This window comes from Salmo salar, chromosome ssa02 (genome assembly GCF_905237065.1).
Source record: "Salmo salar chromosome ssa02, Ssal_v3.1, whole genome shotgun sequence".
NCBI classification, from domain to species: Eukaryota; Metazoa; Chordata; class Actinopteri; order Salmoniformes; family Salmonidae; genus Salmo; species Salmo salar.
In genome coordinates, this window is record NC_059443.1 from 82264621 (window position 1) to 82282487 (window position 17867).

Below are 17867 nucleotides of genomic sequence, written 5' to 3' on the forward strand. Positions count from 1 at the left end.
ACTACCACCACATGGACAGACTGACTACCACCACATGGACAGACTGACTACCACCACATGGACAGACTGACTACCACCACATGGACAGACTGACTACCACCACATGGACAGACTGACTACCACCACATGGACAGACTGACTACCACCACATGGACAGACTGACTACCACCACATGGACAGACTGACTACCACCACATGGACAGACTGACTACAACCACATGGACAGACTGACTAGTACCACATGGACAGACTGACTAGTACCACATGGACAGACTGACTAGTACCACATGGACAGACTGACTACCACCACATGGACAGACTGACAGACTGACTAGTACCACATGGTCAGACTGACTAGTACCACATGGACAGACTGACTACTACCACATGGACAGACTGACTACCACCACATGGACAGACTGACTACCACCACATGGACAGACTGACTACCACCACATGGACAGACTGACTACTACCACATGGACAGACTGACTACCACCACATGGACAGACTGACTACCACCACATGGGCAGACTGACTAGTACCACATGGACAGACCGACTACCACCACATGGACAGACGACTAGTACCACATGGACAGACTGACTAGTACCACCACATTTATAGTCGTTGATGTTAACTTGGCTGCAAATTAAGTAAAATTACCTCAGATACTCGGTATGATCAATCAATGGCTGCCAGATGAAGATTTTTGTGATGTGTTGACGTTACTAGAACTTTGTAGGACGATGATTGGGTAAAAACATTTGGAACAAGCTAGGCTTCCATTGGTGGATTTTGCTCTCTTTCTCATATTTAAAACAAGCTGAAGCTCTGACTGGAGGAGACATTTGGAAAAATTAAGAACATTTGGAACAGAGAAGATTATGCCCTTCAAATAGCGCAAGGATGACACGCAAATCCGTGAAGCGCTCCTTATTTTCCTCACACTTATTTTCGAGACACAGAACAATTGGAACCAAACAGAGAAGATTGGCCGGTAGTGATGGGGGAAATCAATTGCCAATTCTTCTCAGTCTAAGGAGGTGGGGAAATGCTGGGTGAGAGATAGACATTCGTGAAGCTGTCCTTATTGGGGAGTGAGACAAGCTTGCAGTCTTAGGCCAACTTTATTCAAAATTTTGAAATTAATTGGGGAGTTAGGCAAGGTTGCAGACTGAGTTCACCTTTTTTCAAAATGTACAAATTAATTGGGGAGCGAGACAAGGTTGCACTCTGAGTCCAACTTTACTCAATATATACAAATGAATTGGAGAGGGAGACAGGGTTTCAATCTTAGTCCAGCTCTATTAAACATAACAAACTTGAATGTCACAACATTTTAAACAGACATCAAAGCTATTCTCTCTCTCTCTCTCTCTCTCTCTCTCTCTCTCTCTCTCTCTCTCTCTCTCTCTCTCTCTCTCTCTCTCTCTCTCTCTCTCTCTCTCTCTCTCTCTCTCTCTCTCTCTACTAATTGGGGAGTTAGTTATAAGTATCTTTTGCCAGGCCATGTTGCTGAAAATGGGGGAAGGGTGGGAAGTGGTCGGGGCAGAGGAACAAAGACTTGGGGAGGAGCAACTTAAAGCAGCAGGTGAGGGGTTAGAGACCAAGAGCCCTGAATCATAAAAGGCTTAGGGTAGTTTTTGAGAGTCTGAAGGTCAGTTTGAACCCTGTTTGACCCCAACCATGACCAGAACCATCAGAGGGGTTGTGTTCTATATATGAGGGCCTCTCTTAGGTTTGTATTGTGCTTGCTTTGGCAGCACATATACTAAAATTGGATCGATACAGAGAAGATTAGCATGGCCCCTTGGGGGAAGATATTGCCCATTCTTCTCTGTCCAAGGAGGAGGGAAACGGGGGGGTTTTGCTGGGTGAGAGGAGGAGTTTGGCAGCTGCTGTGTGTGTCAACAATGCATATTAAGTAGCCATGTGCACCAGGTCTAAACAGTGATGACAATAGACACAGAGGCCCAGTCTTGGAGTTTTAATGAAAGACAATTATTATTGCAATTTAAATCCAATGAACAAATGTCAGCAATCTTTACAAATCGAATAACACACAGTAATTAATGTAATGTTACAGTATATATATATATATATTATATTGTGTGTGTGTGCATTCATACAGGCTCTATCTATTTCTTTTAACAGTCATGTGTATGTATAACATTGGCGCTAGTGCATCTTGGCCCGACCTGTGGACAGAAATGTCTATACTAGCAAAAGGTAAGCTATTCATGTGTTATAGCTACTGCTGTAGAAAAAGAACATTAGCTTAGCTCTACCAAAAAGTTGAGTTTTCACTTGAAAATGTATTGATAAATCATGTTTGATTTGTATATTTTAATGTCTATCCTAGTTTTTTTACAGGTTCATCACTATCCTGTCTGTCTGTCTTTGCTATACAGTCCTTTAATTGAACTATGTAAATAAAATGTTAATGTGCTAATTAAAACATGCATTTTGCTTGGGAACGGACCGATGTTAGTCTGGTGTCTCGCCTCATAACTGCCTACCATGGGTGACCCTACCAGTAGTCTTATAGACTACAGGCAGTTCTGAGGGTCATCATAACACACAAGCCTCTACACCGCGCTCAAGGTCTCGGTCCAGGTAGAGGGGAACAGTGAACTATTTACAAAAAAAAAACGTCCAACCACCCAGCCAGTGGCTCAGTGTCCTTCACCTCTCCCTTTAGCGTCCTTCATTTCCGCCAGCCACTGGGCCACGGTCTTACCCCCCGCAGTCACAGAGCAGAACGCTACGCCGCCGAAGCGGCTGTGGCCCGTCTCCCGCCGCTTCGGCAACCCGCATTTGGCGCAGACGTAATGCTCACGTTGCCTTCTCTTCCCGGCCGCCACGCCCTCTGTGTCGTCCGCCATCCTCTTCCTCCTCCAAGCCGTTGTCCTTGGCACTGGAGGAGGTGAAGAGCGGCCCGTATGTTGTCCTTGGGCTTGGGAGGGGCCGGGAAGTGCGGGGGGTTGTTGCTCCAGGTGGGCTGGCTGAATGGGCGCTTGGGCGGGCTGTCCTTGCTGGGTGGTCTGGCGTGGGACCGGGGGGGGGGCGGCGTAGGGAAAGGGAAGGGTGCCTGGATTCCCTCCCGCTGGTAGTGGAGGGGCTTGGCTTCAGGGAGGGGCTGGGCGGTGACGCTGGGGGCAACAGCGAGCCCCAATCCCTGCTGCAGCACCATCCTCTCCCTCTCCTTCTGACGCCGAGAGTACCTGAAACAGGTAGAGAAAACAAACGCAAGCTGTCACTCAGATTGTCATTAGTCACATGGCTTTATGTAACAAGTCTTCCATAAGTTAATGTCTTACCACTGACTGATGGTCCTTTGATTCAGCTCAAAGAGCTGAATGTTGGTCTGGGCCATCAACCTCGGGCTGTTCAGCACTGCCTCCCGGATGGCCACGTAGTCAGCCAGAATGAGCGCCCACCTGCTCTTTTTGACGCCGGCAGACTGCGTGGCGCTGGGATGGATTTGGCAGAGCTGACTGCAAATTGCCTCCACCAAACGGCTGGTGCCTGGCCAATTGGCAGGGCCCGAGTTGAGTCCGAGAAGGCAACTGAAACAGAGGAGATAAATAATTAGAGAACATTGAAAAATGATGAACCTTAATGTAAAGGCAGGCAATATAATAGTAAGGTGGAGGACATGAACACTAACAACATACCGTTGGAGAGAGTCTTTTCCTAGGATAATGGACGACTTCCCCTTCGATGCCTTGAACCGCCCCTGAACGATCCTCTCCTGGTGCCGGGCAGGGTAGATCAAACGTTGCTTGTCAAAGTCTGGCAGCGCCAGCCACAGCGCCACCAGACCGTCTACCCTGCGGTCCGACAGCCCCTGACGGCTCCTCACCTCCACCAAGGCCCTGGCAAGCCTGCGGACATGCTGGTACCCCGGCATTGCATCAGGGCCTTGAGTCTCCCCCTGAAGATAAAGAGACATGAAAGAATCGATGAGGACGATGTCACACATAAGATGTTTCTACAAAGGAAATAGATGTTATTTTACATTGTGTAACTGATAAATCACACTGACGGATTATTTTGAAATTAAACTAGGTTTAAAAAAAATTAATAACCCTGTTTGTTTACTGAATGATTACTGTGAGTATTAATGGAGTTTAGGTCTCAATTCCACATTTCAAAGAGGTTGCAATAGCATGTATTTTTGTTCTCAACACCAGAAAAGGTCAATTATAATTACCTCTGAATCAGAGGAGTGTTCAGGGTGAGGAGAACCGTGTTGATCAGGGGCCTCAGGAGAGCTTCCGTCTTCAGGGGCGGTGGGACTGGATGGCCCAGACCTGGGTGCGTCAGCGGGTTCCCCTGACAGAGGTGCCGCTGAGCTGGAGGACGGGGCGATCATGGGAGTGACATGAGGGATGTGGACCGTCGGGTCCACATCCTCCTGAAAGCCCTCGTCCTCCTCGTCGAGCAGCTCGACGGCGGCTGCCTCTTCCGGAAAGTCAGGGTCCACACTGACATCCTGCAGCACTCTGCCAGTCTGCGAGTACAGGTACTCCACTCCGAGGAGTTCCCCTATTAAAGCAAAAAATATATTTAAAAAAAAATCAGGCAAAAGCAGAGTAGGGAAGTGTTAATGGGATGTAAATGTTCATTCTCTTACTCGACTTACCCGTGTACTTGCTAGGCTTGGAGTAGTCCTTAACCTGTTCCTTGCCAAGCACCCTTTGGCTGCTAAGGTTAAGGATGTGCTGCAGGTGGCCACTGTAGGAGAGCAGGGGCTGCCTGTTCTTTCCCTCAACTGCTGTCTGCGCACGGTCCTCGTTCCACCTCACCAGTCCATCCAACAGGAATGCCTGGAAATGCATTGCATTTGCCCTGGTACCTGAGAGAACAATACATGATTAGGGTGGGAGAGCTGTTGCTGTTAACATTAAACATTAAGCTCCACAATGACAATTACCTGGGATGAACCGGTTGAGGTGGAGGTGGAATGACTCCAAGGATGTGGAGCCCCGTGCGCAGCGATAAACCGGCAAAATCACGCTGCCCTTGGTGATTTTGCCAGTCTCGGTGTACAGCTGTACACCGGGTGGGTCCTGTATGCAGTGGAGGTGGCGCCTCTGCTCATTCCAGATTTCCTGGATGCGGATTGAGTCCAGCAACGGGATGCCCAGGGTATCGACCCCCTTCTCGCCGTTGAAGGTCTCGAGGAGGTCAAGGAGAAGGACTTCAGTCGCCGCAGCCCCACGCGTACGACGCCGACAGTGAAGCGCCATCTCCTTCCTGCCGATCTTCCTCGAAACCTCCGCCTCGGTGAGGCCGACCATCCCGTGCTTCCCCTCCAGCTCAGACCTCTTGGCCTCCAGCAGTCTGCGGACATCGCCTGCATCCCACTCAAAGATGCAGACTGACAGCTGCCGCATGAAGGGACCGTAGAGCTGGTGGCTCTCAGTGGTGACACCTGACGCGAACCGCCGCATCAGGTGCCAGATGTCCAGCCGAACCACCAGCCGGTCCCACTCATTGAACATGGCAGCTGTCTTTGATCCGCCGAAGCTGGAGCAGCAGTCTCGGTCCACGTACATGAGCTGGGGGGGCGCCACCCCGGCGAGCCGGTACCGCTCCATGAGACCAGCCGCCATGGGGAGCAGGCCCTCGCCCTCACCAGCAGTGAGGACACTGACGAGGACCTGCCCATGCTCGTTACCAACGTTGGTAACCCAGGCGGCCGTGTCTGCAGCGGTACCCGCAAGCTTTTTAGTCACCTGGAGACAGACACACAAAGACAGAAAGGTCAAGACGTTATTTTAATTAATTAATTAAATAAATATATATATATATATATATATATATATATATATATATATATATACATACACACACACACACACACACACACACACACACACACACACACACAAAATCAGACATGACTTATCTTTACATTTCTAAGTGAAAACTCACCTTCTTTGTAGAGTCCATCTTTAAGATGGACCCAAAGATGGAGGTGACCCTGGCCTTCACCTCGTCCAGCCGCGACAGCACGTCATGGCTGTAGACTGTCAGCAGCCAGACGGGTGAGGGCACCGGGGGCATCTCCGGTGGATAAGTGAACTGCCGCCCAGTGCTCAAGGCCAGAAACTGCTCGCACTCCCCGAGGTACCGTATACAACTCCGCATCCACGACTCGCTGTGACTTTCACACAGCTTGCTGTAGGTCTGTGACGCACTGTTCCCCAAAGTGCGCGACCTCAGCATCCTCACAACCCGCAGGTCACAGGACAGCCTAGAGAGAGAGAGAGAGAGAGAGAGATATAAAGCATATGAATGACATGCATTCATTTTACTTTATTACTAACTAACAAAATCTTGTGAACTTACTTGTATGTCAATATTGCTGGAAACTGGCAGCGATGCCGAGCGTCCAGCTGACTGACAAGGTCCCGTGACCACCCCGCGACCTTCTTCTTACACCGACCGCATTCCAGGTACTCAGTGGCCATGAGATACCAGCGGTCGATGTCCAAGACCCTCCGGATGGTCTTGTAGAGCCCAGCCTTGCAGAGTGTGCCTCTGCACCCAGACTGGGGACATGCCAGCTTGTATGCCCATATACGTACGGGCATCCAAAGGAACAGCTGACATGCGAAGAAGGGGTCAGGGGATGCGGGTGGCTGATTGTAGATCGGCCGCGGTTGGGGAGGCGTCCACCACGTGACCAGGTCGGTGGCGAGTGTCGACCTCCCAAAACTGTTCCTGGTGAACAGCGTGTGGCCGATCCACCGCTGCTGCTCCTTGGTGAGAGATGAACGCCAACTCTCTGGGAGCAGCAGCTGAGTGAGAGGAGAGAGTGATGGGGCGGGGAGAAGGGATGGTAATCAAATTGGTGTCCAATTTGGCATAGTGTTTAATATCTTAACAATGTGGAGTAATTACAGTTGATGAATTTACCTCAGCACTTTTTGAGGAGGGCCTTGGAGGCAGGAAGGACTGCCGGGGCAAATCCTCCTCTTCGCTCTGGGCATGGACCGGGGCATGGACCGGGACCTGTGAAGTTAGAGGCAGAGGCCGAGGGAGCGATCGGGGGACCTGTGGGGCTACGGCTTTTGCAGTGACACAGAAATAAATTGGTTAAATGAATGAATGAATGAATGAAAATAAAATAAATGCAAGCATGAATTGACAGACATATTACAAATGTAGATAACAGTGATTCAGTTAAAATATTAAATGAGTGTTGGTCAAGTTTGAGTGTAAAACTGAAATGAAATTAGTGATTAAAATGGAAAAGAGAAAGAGAAGTCATGATTAAGTGACATACAGAATGACAGCTACATGCAGGATGACAGCTACAATGACAAGGTAAGATATTAAATAGTGCATACATGCAGTGACTCTCCTCTAAACCCAGATGACTCTTACCAATACATTTCCTTGGGCTGATGATAGGAAAAAATATTTAAAACACTAATATGTCGGCAAACTTCAACTGAATACTTATCAAAACGTATCAGAATATCCTATGTCAATTAATAGTGGCGTAAAAACATACATGTGTCTATGTCAGCAGCTGCTTTGACCAGCTCTGCGTCCGATAGATCGGTCGATGGCAGTGCTGGTCGAGGGAAAGACACCCCTATATCACGTAGAGAGAGAAAGGATTGTGAGCTACACAGCTTATCCAAAAAGTTCATATTTATCTTACATGTGTAACTTCACACTCACCTTGAACTGCAGGCTGAGAAGCAATAAGTTTCTTCATCTTCGCCTGCAGTTCACCAGGGGCGAGAGTGCGCCTTGAAAGGAACGCAGAGATCGCAGGACCAAGATGCCTTTGAAAACAAAACATAGCAAATATGTCATCATTTCCAACTGTGTGCAACAAGTAGAGTTATATTTTCCTTTAAGATGATATGTAACACTTACGTAGCCGCACTCTTGGGCCGGGTGGTGCTGGTGGGGCTGGTGCTGGCTGCGGCGGGCCTGGCCACAGCAGCTACCCCCTCCTGGTCTCTGCGTTGGATGTAGCTAATCAAGGCGGCCATCGCACTCCCAGGATAACGGGGTGTCTGCGTCCTCATGCTCCTGACATATCTGTGTGTGAGACAAAGCAGAGGGAACGTTTCAGATGTAAAATGTTGCATAAAAAATAAAGAGATGAACATAGAAAACACAAAAAGACACGCGCCCCTTACTTTATCCTGTCCGCACCCGTAGCCTCATACAGGTCCTGCAGCGTGTCCCACTTGTACTTCCCGATGCCAACAAGGGCCTTGCCCTCCTGGCCTGAAATCAGCACGGGAACCAATTAACTGTCAGAGCAACAGAGTTACATCTTACATAAAATGAGGAGAATTAAACAAACTCACCTGGCTGGGAGGACAGGACTTTAGCTTCCTCGTGCGCCCGGTTGAACCTGACCATCTCATCGAAGGCCGGATAGGCGCACGAGTAGCGAGTCAAGGCGTCCTTGTTGGCCATCAGGGGATGCTGGGAAACACTGCGCTCTCGCGCCCTCTCCTTCTGATGCACTGTTACCACGTGCACCATGTAGCCCACGTCGTTCTCCATCATCCACTTGAAGGTCTGACCCCGGTACTTGCCGAACTGAACCGTGCACCGGCTCAGGACGACCATCTCTGCACCGGGGTCACCTCCCTCGGAGATGACGCGGGCTCGAGCCTCTGCCTCCACTTCCTCCCACTTCTTAGCCCTCACAGGAGGGCCCTGAGCACCCGAAGCAGGGGGGCCGTCAGCGGCCACCTTCACTGCCTGAGGTGTGGCCTTGAGGACCAACTCCTGTGAGGGCGTGAACCGGAACTTTGGAGTTTCCATCTTAGGATGCAAGAAAAAACAAAACAATTATCATGACTGATGAGTGCAGTGACAAGTGACAGCATAACTGTATTAGATACATATAAAGGAACTTACGTTTGCTTGATAGGTCTCCTAGGAGGAGGACAGGGCATAGGATGATATCAGTGGTATGGTTTGGGGGGGTGCCGGCTTAGGGTTAGGTTGATTATTCACTCATATGCATTTAAATTCAGTTGAGTTAAATTCATAGAAAGACACATATCATACAATGCATTCAACTGCATACACTTCAAACGCATGCCATGAAAAAACGAAGGGAAATAGACAATTAAATAGTATAGAATTCCAACTTTGAGTTGATATAAATGTTAGCTACGATTTTACAGGTTTGTGAGCTTTGTAAACCTTGTTTACAGTAGCTAGCGATCTACAGACGTTGTTAAATTACACAGTTCGGGTAGCCCCTGTAGTCAAACAATTCGATTGGCTAAACTTGTTGTCATATTTCACCACACTTACTCGACGATTATTTTTATTTCTTTGCCAACTAAGCACACAATCCCCTCATATATTCACCAGGTATCATCAATGTCTGTGCGCAACATTCAGCACACTATACTATAGATACAGTAGCTAGCGATCTACAGACGTTGTTAAATTACACAGTTCGGATAGCCCTTGTAGTAAAAAAAAATCGGTTGGCTACACGTGTTATAGTCATATTTCACCACATTTATAGTCGTTGATGTTAACTTGGCTGCAAATTAAGTAAAATTACCTCAGATACTCGGTATGATCAATCAATGGCTGCCAGATGAAGATTTTTGTGATGTGTTGACGTTACTAGAACTTTGTAGGACGATGATTGGGTAAAAACATTTGGAACAAGCTAGGCTTCCATTGGTGGATTTTGCTCTCTTTCTCATATTTAAAACAAGCTGAAGCTCTGACTGGAGGAGACATTTGGAAAAATTAAGAACATTTGGAACAGAGAAGAATGCCCTTCAAATAGCGCAAGGATGACACGCAAATCCGTGAAGCGCTCCTTATTTTCCTCACACTTATTTTCGAGACACAGAGCAATTGGAACCAAACAGAGAAGATTGGCCGGTAGTGATGGGGGAAATCAATTGCCAATTCTTCTCAGTCTAAGGAGGTGGGGAAATGCTGGGTGAGAGATAGACATTCGTGAAGCGGTCCTTATTGGGGAGTGAGACAAGCTTGCAGTCTTAGGCCAACTTTATTCAAAATTTTGAAATTAATTGGGGAGTTAGGCAAGGTTGCAGACTGAGTTCACCTTTTTTCAAAATGTACAAATTAATTGGGGAGCGAGACAAGGTTGCACTCTGAGTCCAACTTTACTCAATATATACAAATGAATTGGAGAGGGAGACAGGGTTTCAATCTTAGTCCAGCTCTATTAAACATAACAAACTTGAATGTCACAACATTTTAAACAGACATCAAAGTTAGTCTCTCTCTCTCTCTCTCTCTCTCTCTCTCTCTCTCTCTCTCTCTCTCTCTCTCTCTCTCTCTCTCTCTCTCTCTCTCTCTCTCTCTCTCTCTCTCTCTCTCTCTCTCTACTAATTGGGGAGTTAGTTATAAGTATCTTTTGCCAGGCCATGTTGCTGAAAATGGGGGAAGGGTGGGAAGTGGTCGGGGCAGAGGAACAAAGACTTGGGGAGGAGCAAGTTAAAGCAGCAGGTGAGGGGTTAGAGACCAAGAGCCCTGAATCATAAAAGGCTTAGGGTAGTTTTTGAGAGTCTGAAGGTCAGTTTGAACCCTGTTTGACCCCAACCATGACCAGAACCATCAGAGGGGTTGTGTTCTATATATGAGGGCCTCTCTTAGGTTTGTATTGTGCTTGCTTTGGCAGCACATATACTAAAATTGGATCGATACAGAGAAGATTAGCATGGCCCCTGCGAAAGGATGACACGCAAATCCGTGAAGCGCTCCTTATTTTCCTCACACTTATTTTCGAGACACAGAACAATTGGAACCAAACAGAGAAGATTGGCCGGTAGTGATGGGGGAAATCAATTGCCAATTCTTCTCAGTCTAAGGAGGTGGGGAAATGCTGGGTGAGAGATAGAAATTCGTGAAGCGGTCCTTATTGGGGAGTGAGACAAGCTTGCAGTCTTAGGCCAACTTTATTCAAAATTTTGAAATTAATTGGGGAGTTAGGCAAGGTTGCAGACTGAGTTCACCTTTTTTCAAAATGTACAAATTAATTGGGGAGCGAGACAAGGTTGCACTCTGAGTCCAACTTTACTCAATATATACAAATGAATTGGAGAGGGAGACAGGGTTTCAATCTTAGTCCAGCTCTATTAAACATAACAAACTTGAATGTCACAACATTTTAAACAGACATCAAAGTTAGTCTCTCTCTCTCTCTCTCTCTCTCTACTAATTGGGGAGTTAGTTATAAGTATCTTTTGCCAGGCCATGTTGCAGAAAATGGGGAAGGGTGGAAGTGGTTGGGGCAGGCAACTTGGGAGACAACTAATTCAAACATTTTAAACAGACATCAAGTTAGTCTCTCTCTCTCTCTCTCTCTCTCTCTCTCTCTCTCTCTCTCTCTCTCTCTCTCTCTCTCTCTCTCTCTCTCTCTCTCTCTCTCTCTCTCTCTCTCTCTCTCTCTCTCTCTCTCTCTCTACTAATTGGGGAGTTAGTTATAAGTATCTTTTGCCAGGCCATGTTGCTGAAAATGGGGGAAGGGTGGGAAGTGGTCGGGGCAGAGGAACAAAGACTTGGGGAGGAGCAACTTAAAGCAGCAGGTGAGGGGTTAGAGACCAAGAGCCCTGAATCATAAAAGGCTTAGGGTAGTTTTTGAGAGTCTGAAGGTCAGTTTGAACCCTGTTTGACCCCAACCATGACCAGAACCATCAGAGGGGTTGTGTTCTATATATGAGGGCCTCTCTTAGGTTTGTATTGTGCTTGCTTTGGCAGCACATATACTAAAATTGGATCGATACAGAGAAGATTAGCATGGCCCCTGCGAAAGGATGACACGCAAATCCGTGAAGCGCTCCTTATTTTCCTCACACTTATTTTCGAGACACAGAGCAATTGGAACCAAACAGAGAAGATTGGCCGGTAGTGATGGGGGAAATCAATTGCCAATTCTTCTCAGTCTAAGGAGGTGGGGAAATGCTGGGTGAGAGATAGACATTCGTGAAGCGGTCCTTATTGGGGAGTGAGACAAGCTTGCAGTCTTAGGCCAACTTTATTCAAAATTTTGAAATTAATTGGGGAGTTAGGCAAGGTTGCAGACTGAGTTCACCTTTTTTCAAAATGTACAAATTAATTGGGGAGCGAGACAAGGTTGCACTCTGAGTCCAACTTTACTCAATATATACAAATGAATTGGAGAGGGAGACAGGGTTTCAATCTTAGTCCAGCTCTATTAAACATAACAAACTTGAATGTCACAACATTTTAAACAGACATCAAAGTTAGTCTCTCTCTCTCTCTCTCTCTCTCTCTCTCTCTCTCACTAATTGGGGAGTTAGTTATAAGTATCTTTTGCCAGGCCATGTTGCAGAAAATGGGGGTGAGTTTGGGGCAGAGACAAAGACTTGGGGAGGAGCAACTTAAATGTCACAACATTTTAAACAGACATCAAGTTAGCTTTTCTCTCTCTCTCTCTCTATCTCTCTCTCTCTCTCTCTCTCTCTCTCTCTCTCTCTCTCTCTCTCTCTCTCTCTCTCTCTCTCTCTCTCTCTCTCTCTACTAATTGGGGAGTTAGTTATAAGTATCTTTTGCCAGGCCATGTTGCTGAAAATGGGGGAAGGGTGGGAAGTGGTCGGGGCAGAGGAACAAAGACTTGGGGAGGAGCAACTTAAAGCAGCAGGTGAGGGGTTAGAGACCAAGAGCCCTGAATCATAAAAGGCTTAGGGTAGTTTTTGAGAGTCTGAAGGTCAGTTTGAACCCTGTTTGACCCCAACCATGACCAGAACCATCAGAGGGGTTGTGTTCTATATATGAGGGCCTCTCTTAGGTTTGTATTGTGCTTGCTTTGGCAGCACATATACTAAAATTGGATCGATACAGAGAAGATTAGCATGGCCCCTGCGAAAGGATGACACGCAAATCCGTGAAGCGCTCCTTATTTTCCTCACACTTATTTTCGAGACACAGAGCAATTGGAACCAAACAGAGAAGATTGGCCGGTAGTGATGGGGGAAATCAATTGCCAATTCTTCTCAGTCTAAGGAGGTGGGGAAATGCTGGGTGAGAGATAGACATTCGTGAAGCGGTCCTTATTGGGGAGTGAGACAAGCTTGCAGTCTTAGGCCAACTTTATTCAAAATTTTGAAATTAATTGGGGAGTTAGGCAAGGTTGCAGACTGAGTTCACCTTTTTTCAAAATGTACAAATTAATTGGGGAGCGAGACAAGGTTGCACTCTGAGTCCAACTTTACTCAATATATACAAATGAATTGGAGAGGGAGACAGGGTTTCAATCTTAGTCCAGCTCTATTAAACATAACAAACTTGAATGTCACAACATTTTAAACAGACATCAAAGTTAGTCTCTCTCTCTCTCTCTCTCTCTCTCTACTAATTGGGAGTTAGTTATAAGATCTTTTGCCAGCATTGCAGAAAGGGTGTTTTGAGAAAGCTTACACTATCTCACAACATTTTAAACAGACATCAATTAGTTCTCTCTCTCTCTCTCTCTCTCTCTCTCTCTCTCTCTCTCTCTCTCTCTCTCTCTCTCTCTCTCTCTCTCTCTCTCTCTCTCTCTCTCTCTCTCTCTCTCTCTCTCTCTCTCTCTCTCTCTCTACTAATTGGGGAGTTAGTTATAAGTATCTTTTGCCAGGCCATGTTGCTGAAAATGGGGGAAGGGTGGGAAGTGGTCGGGGCAGAGGAACAAAGACTTGGGGAGGAGCAACTTAAAGCAGCAGGTGAGGGGTTAGAGACCAAGAGCCCTGAATCATAAAAGGCTTAGGGTAGTTTTTGAGAGTCTGAAGGTCAGTTTGAACCCTGTTTGACCCCAACCATGACCAGAACCATCAGAGGGGTTGTGTTCTATATATGAGGGCCTCTCTTAGGTTTGTATTGTGCTTGCTTTGGCAGCACATATACTAAAATTGGATCGATACAGAGAAGATTAGCATGGCCCCTGCGAAAGGATGACACGCAAATCCGTGAAGCGCTCCTTATTTTCCTCACACTTATTTTCGAGACACAGAACAATTGGAACCAAACAGAGAAGATTGGCCGGTAGTGATGGGGGAAATCAATTGCCAATTCTTCTCAGTCTAAGGAGGTGGGGAAATGCTGGGTGAGAGATAGACATTCGTGAAGCGGTCCTTATTGGGGAGTGAGACAAGCTTGCAGTCTTAGGCCAACTTTATTCAAAATTTTGAAATTAATTGGGGAGTTAGGCAAGGTTGCAGACTGAGTTCACCTTTTTTCAAAATGTACAAATTAATTGGGGAGCGAGACAAGGTTGCACTCTGAGTCCAACTTTACTCAATATATACAAATGAATTGGAGAGGGAGACAGGGTTTCAATCTTAGTCCAGCTCTATTAAACATAACAAACTTGAATGTCACAACATTTTAAACAGACATCAAAGTTAGTCTCTCTCTCTCTCTCTCTCTCTCTCTCTCTAATTGGAGTTTGTCTCTTTTGCCAGGCCATGTTCAAATGGGGAATGAAGTGGTTGGGGCAGAGGAACAAAGACTTGGGGAGGAGCAACTTAAATGTCACAACATTTTAAACAGACATCAAAGTTAGTCTCTCTCTCTCTCTCTCTCTCTCTCTCTCTCTCTCTCTCTCTCTCTCTCTCTCTCTCTCTCTCTCTCTCTCTCTCTCTCTCTCTCTCTCTCTCTCTCTCTCTCTCTCTCTCTCTCTCTCTCTCCACTAATTGGGGAGTTAGTTATAAGTATCTTTTGCCAGGCCATGTTGCTGAAAATGGGGGAAGGGTGGGAAGTGGTCGGGGCAGAGGAACAAAGACTTGGGGAGGAGCAACTTAAAGCAGCAGGTGAGGGGTTAGAGACCAAGAGCCCTGAATCATAAAAGGCTTAGGGTAGTTTTTGAGAGTCTGAAGGTCAGTTTGAACCCTGTTTGACCCCAACCATGACCAGAACCATCAGAGGGGTTGTGTTCTATATATGAGGGCCTCTCTTAGGTTTGTATTGTGCTTGCTTTGGCAGCACATATACTAAAATTGGATCGATACAGAGAAGATTAGCATGGCCCCTGCGAAAGGATGACACGCAAATCCGTGAAGCGCTCCTTATTTTCCTCACACTTATTTTCGAGACACAGAGCAATTGGAACCAAACAGAGAAGATTGGCCGGTAGTGATGGGGGAAATCAATTGCCAATTCTTCTCAGTCTAAGGAGGTGGGGAAATGCTGGGTGAGAGATAGACATTCGTGAAGCGGTCCTTATTGGGGAGTGAGACAAGCTTGCAGTCTTAGGCCAACTTTATTCAAAATTTTGAAATTAATTGGGGAGTTAGGCAAGGTTGCAGACTGAGTTCACCTTTTTTCAAAATGTACAAATTAATTGGGGAGCGAGACAAGGTTGCACTCTGAGTCCAACTTTACTCAATATATACAAATGAATTGGAGAGGGAGACAGGGTTTCAATCTTAGTCCAGCTCTATTAAACATAACAAACTTGAATGTCACAACATTTTAAACAGACATCAAAGTTAGTCTCTCTCTCTCTCTCTCTCTCTCTCTCTCTCTCTCTCTCTCTCTCTCTCTCTCTCTCTCTCTCTCTCTCTCTCTCTCTACTAATTGGGGAGTTAGTTATAAGTATCTTTTGCCAGGCCATGTTGCTGAAAATGGGGGAAGGGTGGGAAGTGGTCGGGGCAGAGGAACAAAGACTTGGGGAGGAGCAACTTAAAGCAGCAGGTGAGGGGTTAGAGACCAAGAGCCCTGAATCATAAAAGGCTTAGGGTAGTTTTTGAGAGTCTGAAGGTCAGTTTGAACCCTGTTTGACCCCAACCATGACCAGAACCATCAGAGGGGTTGTGTTCTATATATGAGGGCCTCTCTTAGGTTTGTATTGTGCTTGCTTTGGCAGCACATATACTAAAATTGGATCGATACAGAGAAGATTAGCATGGCCCCTGCGAAAGGATGACACGCAAATCCGTGAAGCGCTCCTTATTTTCCTCACACTTATTTTCGAGACACAGAGCAATTGGAACCAAACAGAGAAGATTGGCCGGTAGTGATGGGGGAAATCAATTGCCAATTCTTCTCAGTCTAAGGAGGTGGGGAAATGCTGGGTGAGAGATAGACATTCGTGAAGCGGTCCTTATTGGGGAGTGAGACAAGCTTGCAGTCTTAGGCCAACTTTATTCAAAATTTTGAAATTAATTGGGGAGTTAGGCAAGGTTGCAGACTGAGTTCAACTTTTTTCAAAATGTACAAATTAATTGGGGAGCGAGACCAGGTTGCACTCTGAGTCCAACTTTACTCAATATATACAAATGAATTGGAGAGGGAGACAGGGTTTCAATCTTAGTCCAGCTCTATTAAACATAACAAACTTGAATGTCACAACATTTTAAACAGACATCAAAGTTAGTCTCTCTCTCTCTCTCTCTCTCTCTCTCTCTCTCTATTGGGAGTTAGTTATAGTATCTTTTGCCAGGCCTTCTTGATGTTGGGGCCAGACTTAGCAACTATTCACCATTTTAAACAGACATCAAAGTTAGCTCTCTCTCTCTCTCTCTCTCTCTCTCTCTCTCTCTCTCTCTCTCTCTCTCTCTCTCTCTCTCTCTCTCTCTCTCTCTCTCTCTCTCTCTCTCTCTCTCTCTCTCTCTCTCTCTCTCTCTCTCTCTCTACTAATTGGGGAGTTAGTTATAAGTATCTTTTGCCAGGCCATGTTGCTGAAAATGGGGGAAGGGTGGGAAGTGGTCGGGGCAGAGGAACAAAGACTTGGGGAGGAGCAAGTTAAAGCAGCAGGTGAGGGGTTAGAGACCAAGAGCCCTGAATCATAAAAGGCTTAGGGTAGTTTTTGAGAGTCTGAAGGTCAGTTTGAACCCTGTTTGACCCCAACCATGACCAGAACCATCAGAGGGGTTGTGTTCTATATATGAGGGCCTCTCTTAGGTTTGTATTGTGCTTGCTTTGGCAGCACATATACTAAAATTGGATCGATACAGAGAAGATTAGCATGGCCCCTGCGAAAGGATGACACGCAAATCCGTGAAGCGCTCCTTATTTTCCTCACACTTATTTTCGAGACACAGAGCAATTGGAACCAAACAGAGAAGATTGGCCGGTAGTGATGGGGGAAATCAATTGCCAATTCTTCTCAGTCTAAGGAGGTGGGGAAATGCTGGGTGAGAGATAGACATTCGTGAAGCGGTCCTTATTGGGGAGTGAGACAAGCTTGCAGTCTTAGGCCAACTTTATTCAAAATTTTGAAATTAATTGGGGAGTTAGGCAAGGTTGCAGACTGAGTTCACCTTTTTTCAAAATGTACAAATTAATTGGGGAGCGAGACAAGGTTGCACTCTGAGTCCAACTTTACTCAATATATACAAATGAATTGGAGAGGGAGACAGGGTTTCAATCTTAGTCCAGCTCTATTAAACATAACAAACTTGAATGTCACAACATTTTAAACAGACATCAAAGCTATTCTCTCTCTCTCTCTCTCTCTCTCTCTCTCTCTCTCTCTCTCTCTCTCTCTCTCTCTCTCTCTCTCTCTCTCTCTCTCTCTCTCTCTCTACTAATTGGGGAGTTAGTTATAAGTATCTTTTGCCAGGCCATGTTGCTGAAAATGGGGGAAGGGTGGGAAGTGGTCGGGGCAGAGGAACAAAGACTTGGGGAGGAGCAACTTAAAGCAGCAGGTGAGGGGTTAGAGACCAAGAGCCCTGAATCATAAAAGGCTTAGGGTAGTTTTTGAGAGTCTGAAGGTCAGTTTGAACCCTGTTTGACCCCAACCATGACCAGAACCATCAGAGGGGTTGTGTTCTATATATGAGGGCCTCTCTTAGGTTTGTATTGTGCTTGCTTTGGCAGCACATATACTAAAATTGGATCGATACAGAGAAGATTAGCATGGCCCCTGCGAAAGG

The 17867-nt window shown here is 46.3% G+C and overlaps 1 protein-coding gene, 1 long non-coding RNA gene, 8 other non-coding genes and 1 pseudogene across 11 annotated transcripts in view; 10 read left to right on the top strand and 1 right to left on the bottom strand.

Moving 5' to 3' along the window:
* Window positions 1–1415: 1415 nt before the first annotated feature.
* On the top strand, window positions 1416–2461 carry LOC123736800 (uncharacterized). The gene is made up of 2 exons (XR_006766404.1): window positions 1416–2232; window positions 2377–2461. It is a non-coding gene; the product is annotated as an uncharacterized lncRNA (long non-coding RNA).
* On the top strand, window positions 1751–1814 carry LOC123740240 (uncharacterized; annotated as a pseudogene).
* LOC106599342 (uncharacterized) lies at window positions 2226–9974 on the bottom strand. 2 transcript variants are annotated; one of them, XM_045713031.1, is made up of 16 exons: window positions 9578–9974; window positions 8914–8931; window positions 8352–8817; window positions 8178–8268; window positions 7909–8076; window positions 7708–7814; window positions 7535–7618; window positions 6934–7085; window positions 6364–6815; window positions 5947–6268; window positions 4943–5747; window positions 4652–4864; window positions 4220–4554; window positions 3681–3940; window positions 3324–3572; window positions 2226–3227 (listed from the first exon to the last, which is right to left on the bottom strand). In XM_045713031.1, the coding sequence occupies exons 3-16, from the start codon at window positions 8815–8817 to the stop codon at window positions 2768–2770; spliced, it is 4164 nt and encodes a 1387-aa protein (XP_045568987.1). In that variant the 5' UTR covers window positions 8914–8931; window positions 9578–9974; the 3' UTR covers window positions 2226–2767. The 2 variants fall into 2 exon arrangements, with proteins under 2 accessions (XP_045568987.1, XP_045568988.1); XM_045713032.1 differs by lacking the exon at window positions 9578–9974 and having other exon boundaries at window positions 8914–9571.
* Window positions 9975–10659: 685 nt separating this feature from the next.
* LOC123740205 (U6 spliceosomal RNA) lies at window positions 10660–10766 on the top strand. The gene has a single exon (XR_006768201.1). It is a non-coding gene; the product is annotated as a U6 spliceosomal RNA (small nuclear RNA).
* Window positions 10767–11738: 972 nt separating this feature from the next.
* LOC123740243 (U6 spliceosomal RNA) lies at window positions 11739–11845 on the top strand. Its single transcript, XR_006768242.1, has one exon. It is a non-coding gene; the product is annotated as a U6 spliceosomal RNA (small nuclear RNA).
* Window positions 11846–12814: 969 nt separating this feature from the next.
* On the top strand, window positions 12815–12921 carry LOC123739717 (U6 spliceosomal RNA). Its single transcript, XR_006767875.1, has one exon. It is a non-coding gene; the product is annotated as a U6 spliceosomal RNA (small nuclear RNA).
* Window positions 12922–13871: 950 nt separating this feature from the next.
* Window positions 13872–13978, top strand: LOC123739838 (U6 spliceosomal RNA). The gene has a single exon (XR_006767957.1). It is a non-coding gene; the product is annotated as a U6 spliceosomal RNA (small nuclear RNA).
* A 979-nt stretch (window positions 13979–14957) lies between these two features.
* On the top strand, window positions 14958–15064 carry LOC123739926 (U6 spliceosomal RNA). Its single transcript, XR_006768032.1, has one exon. It is a non-coding gene; the product is annotated as a U6 spliceosomal RNA (small nuclear RNA).
* Window positions 15065–15840: 776 nt separating this feature from the next.
* Window positions 15841–15947, top strand: LOC123739948 (U6 spliceosomal RNA). The gene has a single exon (XR_006768054.1). It is a non-coding gene; the product is annotated as a U6 spliceosomal RNA (small nuclear RNA).
* A 955-nt stretch (window positions 15948–16902) lies between these two features.
* On the top strand, window positions 16903–17009 carry LOC123739959 (U6 spliceosomal RNA). Its single transcript, XR_006768065.1, has one exon. It is a non-coding gene; the product is annotated as a U6 spliceosomal RNA (small nuclear RNA).
* A 786-nt stretch (window positions 17010–17795) lies between these two features.
* Window positions 17796–17867, top strand: part of LOC123739970 (U6 spliceosomal RNA) — a 107-nt gene continuing 35 nt past the window's right edge. The window contains exon 1 of the small nuclear RNA XR_006768076.1: window positions 17796–17867. This exon is cut by the window's right edge and continues 35 nt beyond it. This is a non-coding gene — a small nuclear RNA (U6 spliceosomal RNA).

Bases quoted from the DNA above. Each gene is read 5' to 3' on its own strand.
- LOC106599342 (XM_045713031.1), bottom strand. From the start codon at position 8,817: ATGGAAACTCCAAAGTTCCGGTTCACGCCCTCACAGGAGTTGGTCCTC. The intron at 8,269-8,351 runs GTGAGTTTGTTT...TGCTGATTTCAG, and splicing joins AGTCCTGTCCTCCCAGCCAG to GCCAGGAGGGCAAGGCCCTT. The intron at 3,228-3,323 runs GTAAGACATTAA...TACCTGTTTCAG, and splicing joins CAAAGGACCATCAGTCAGTG to GTACTCTCGGCGTCAGAAGG.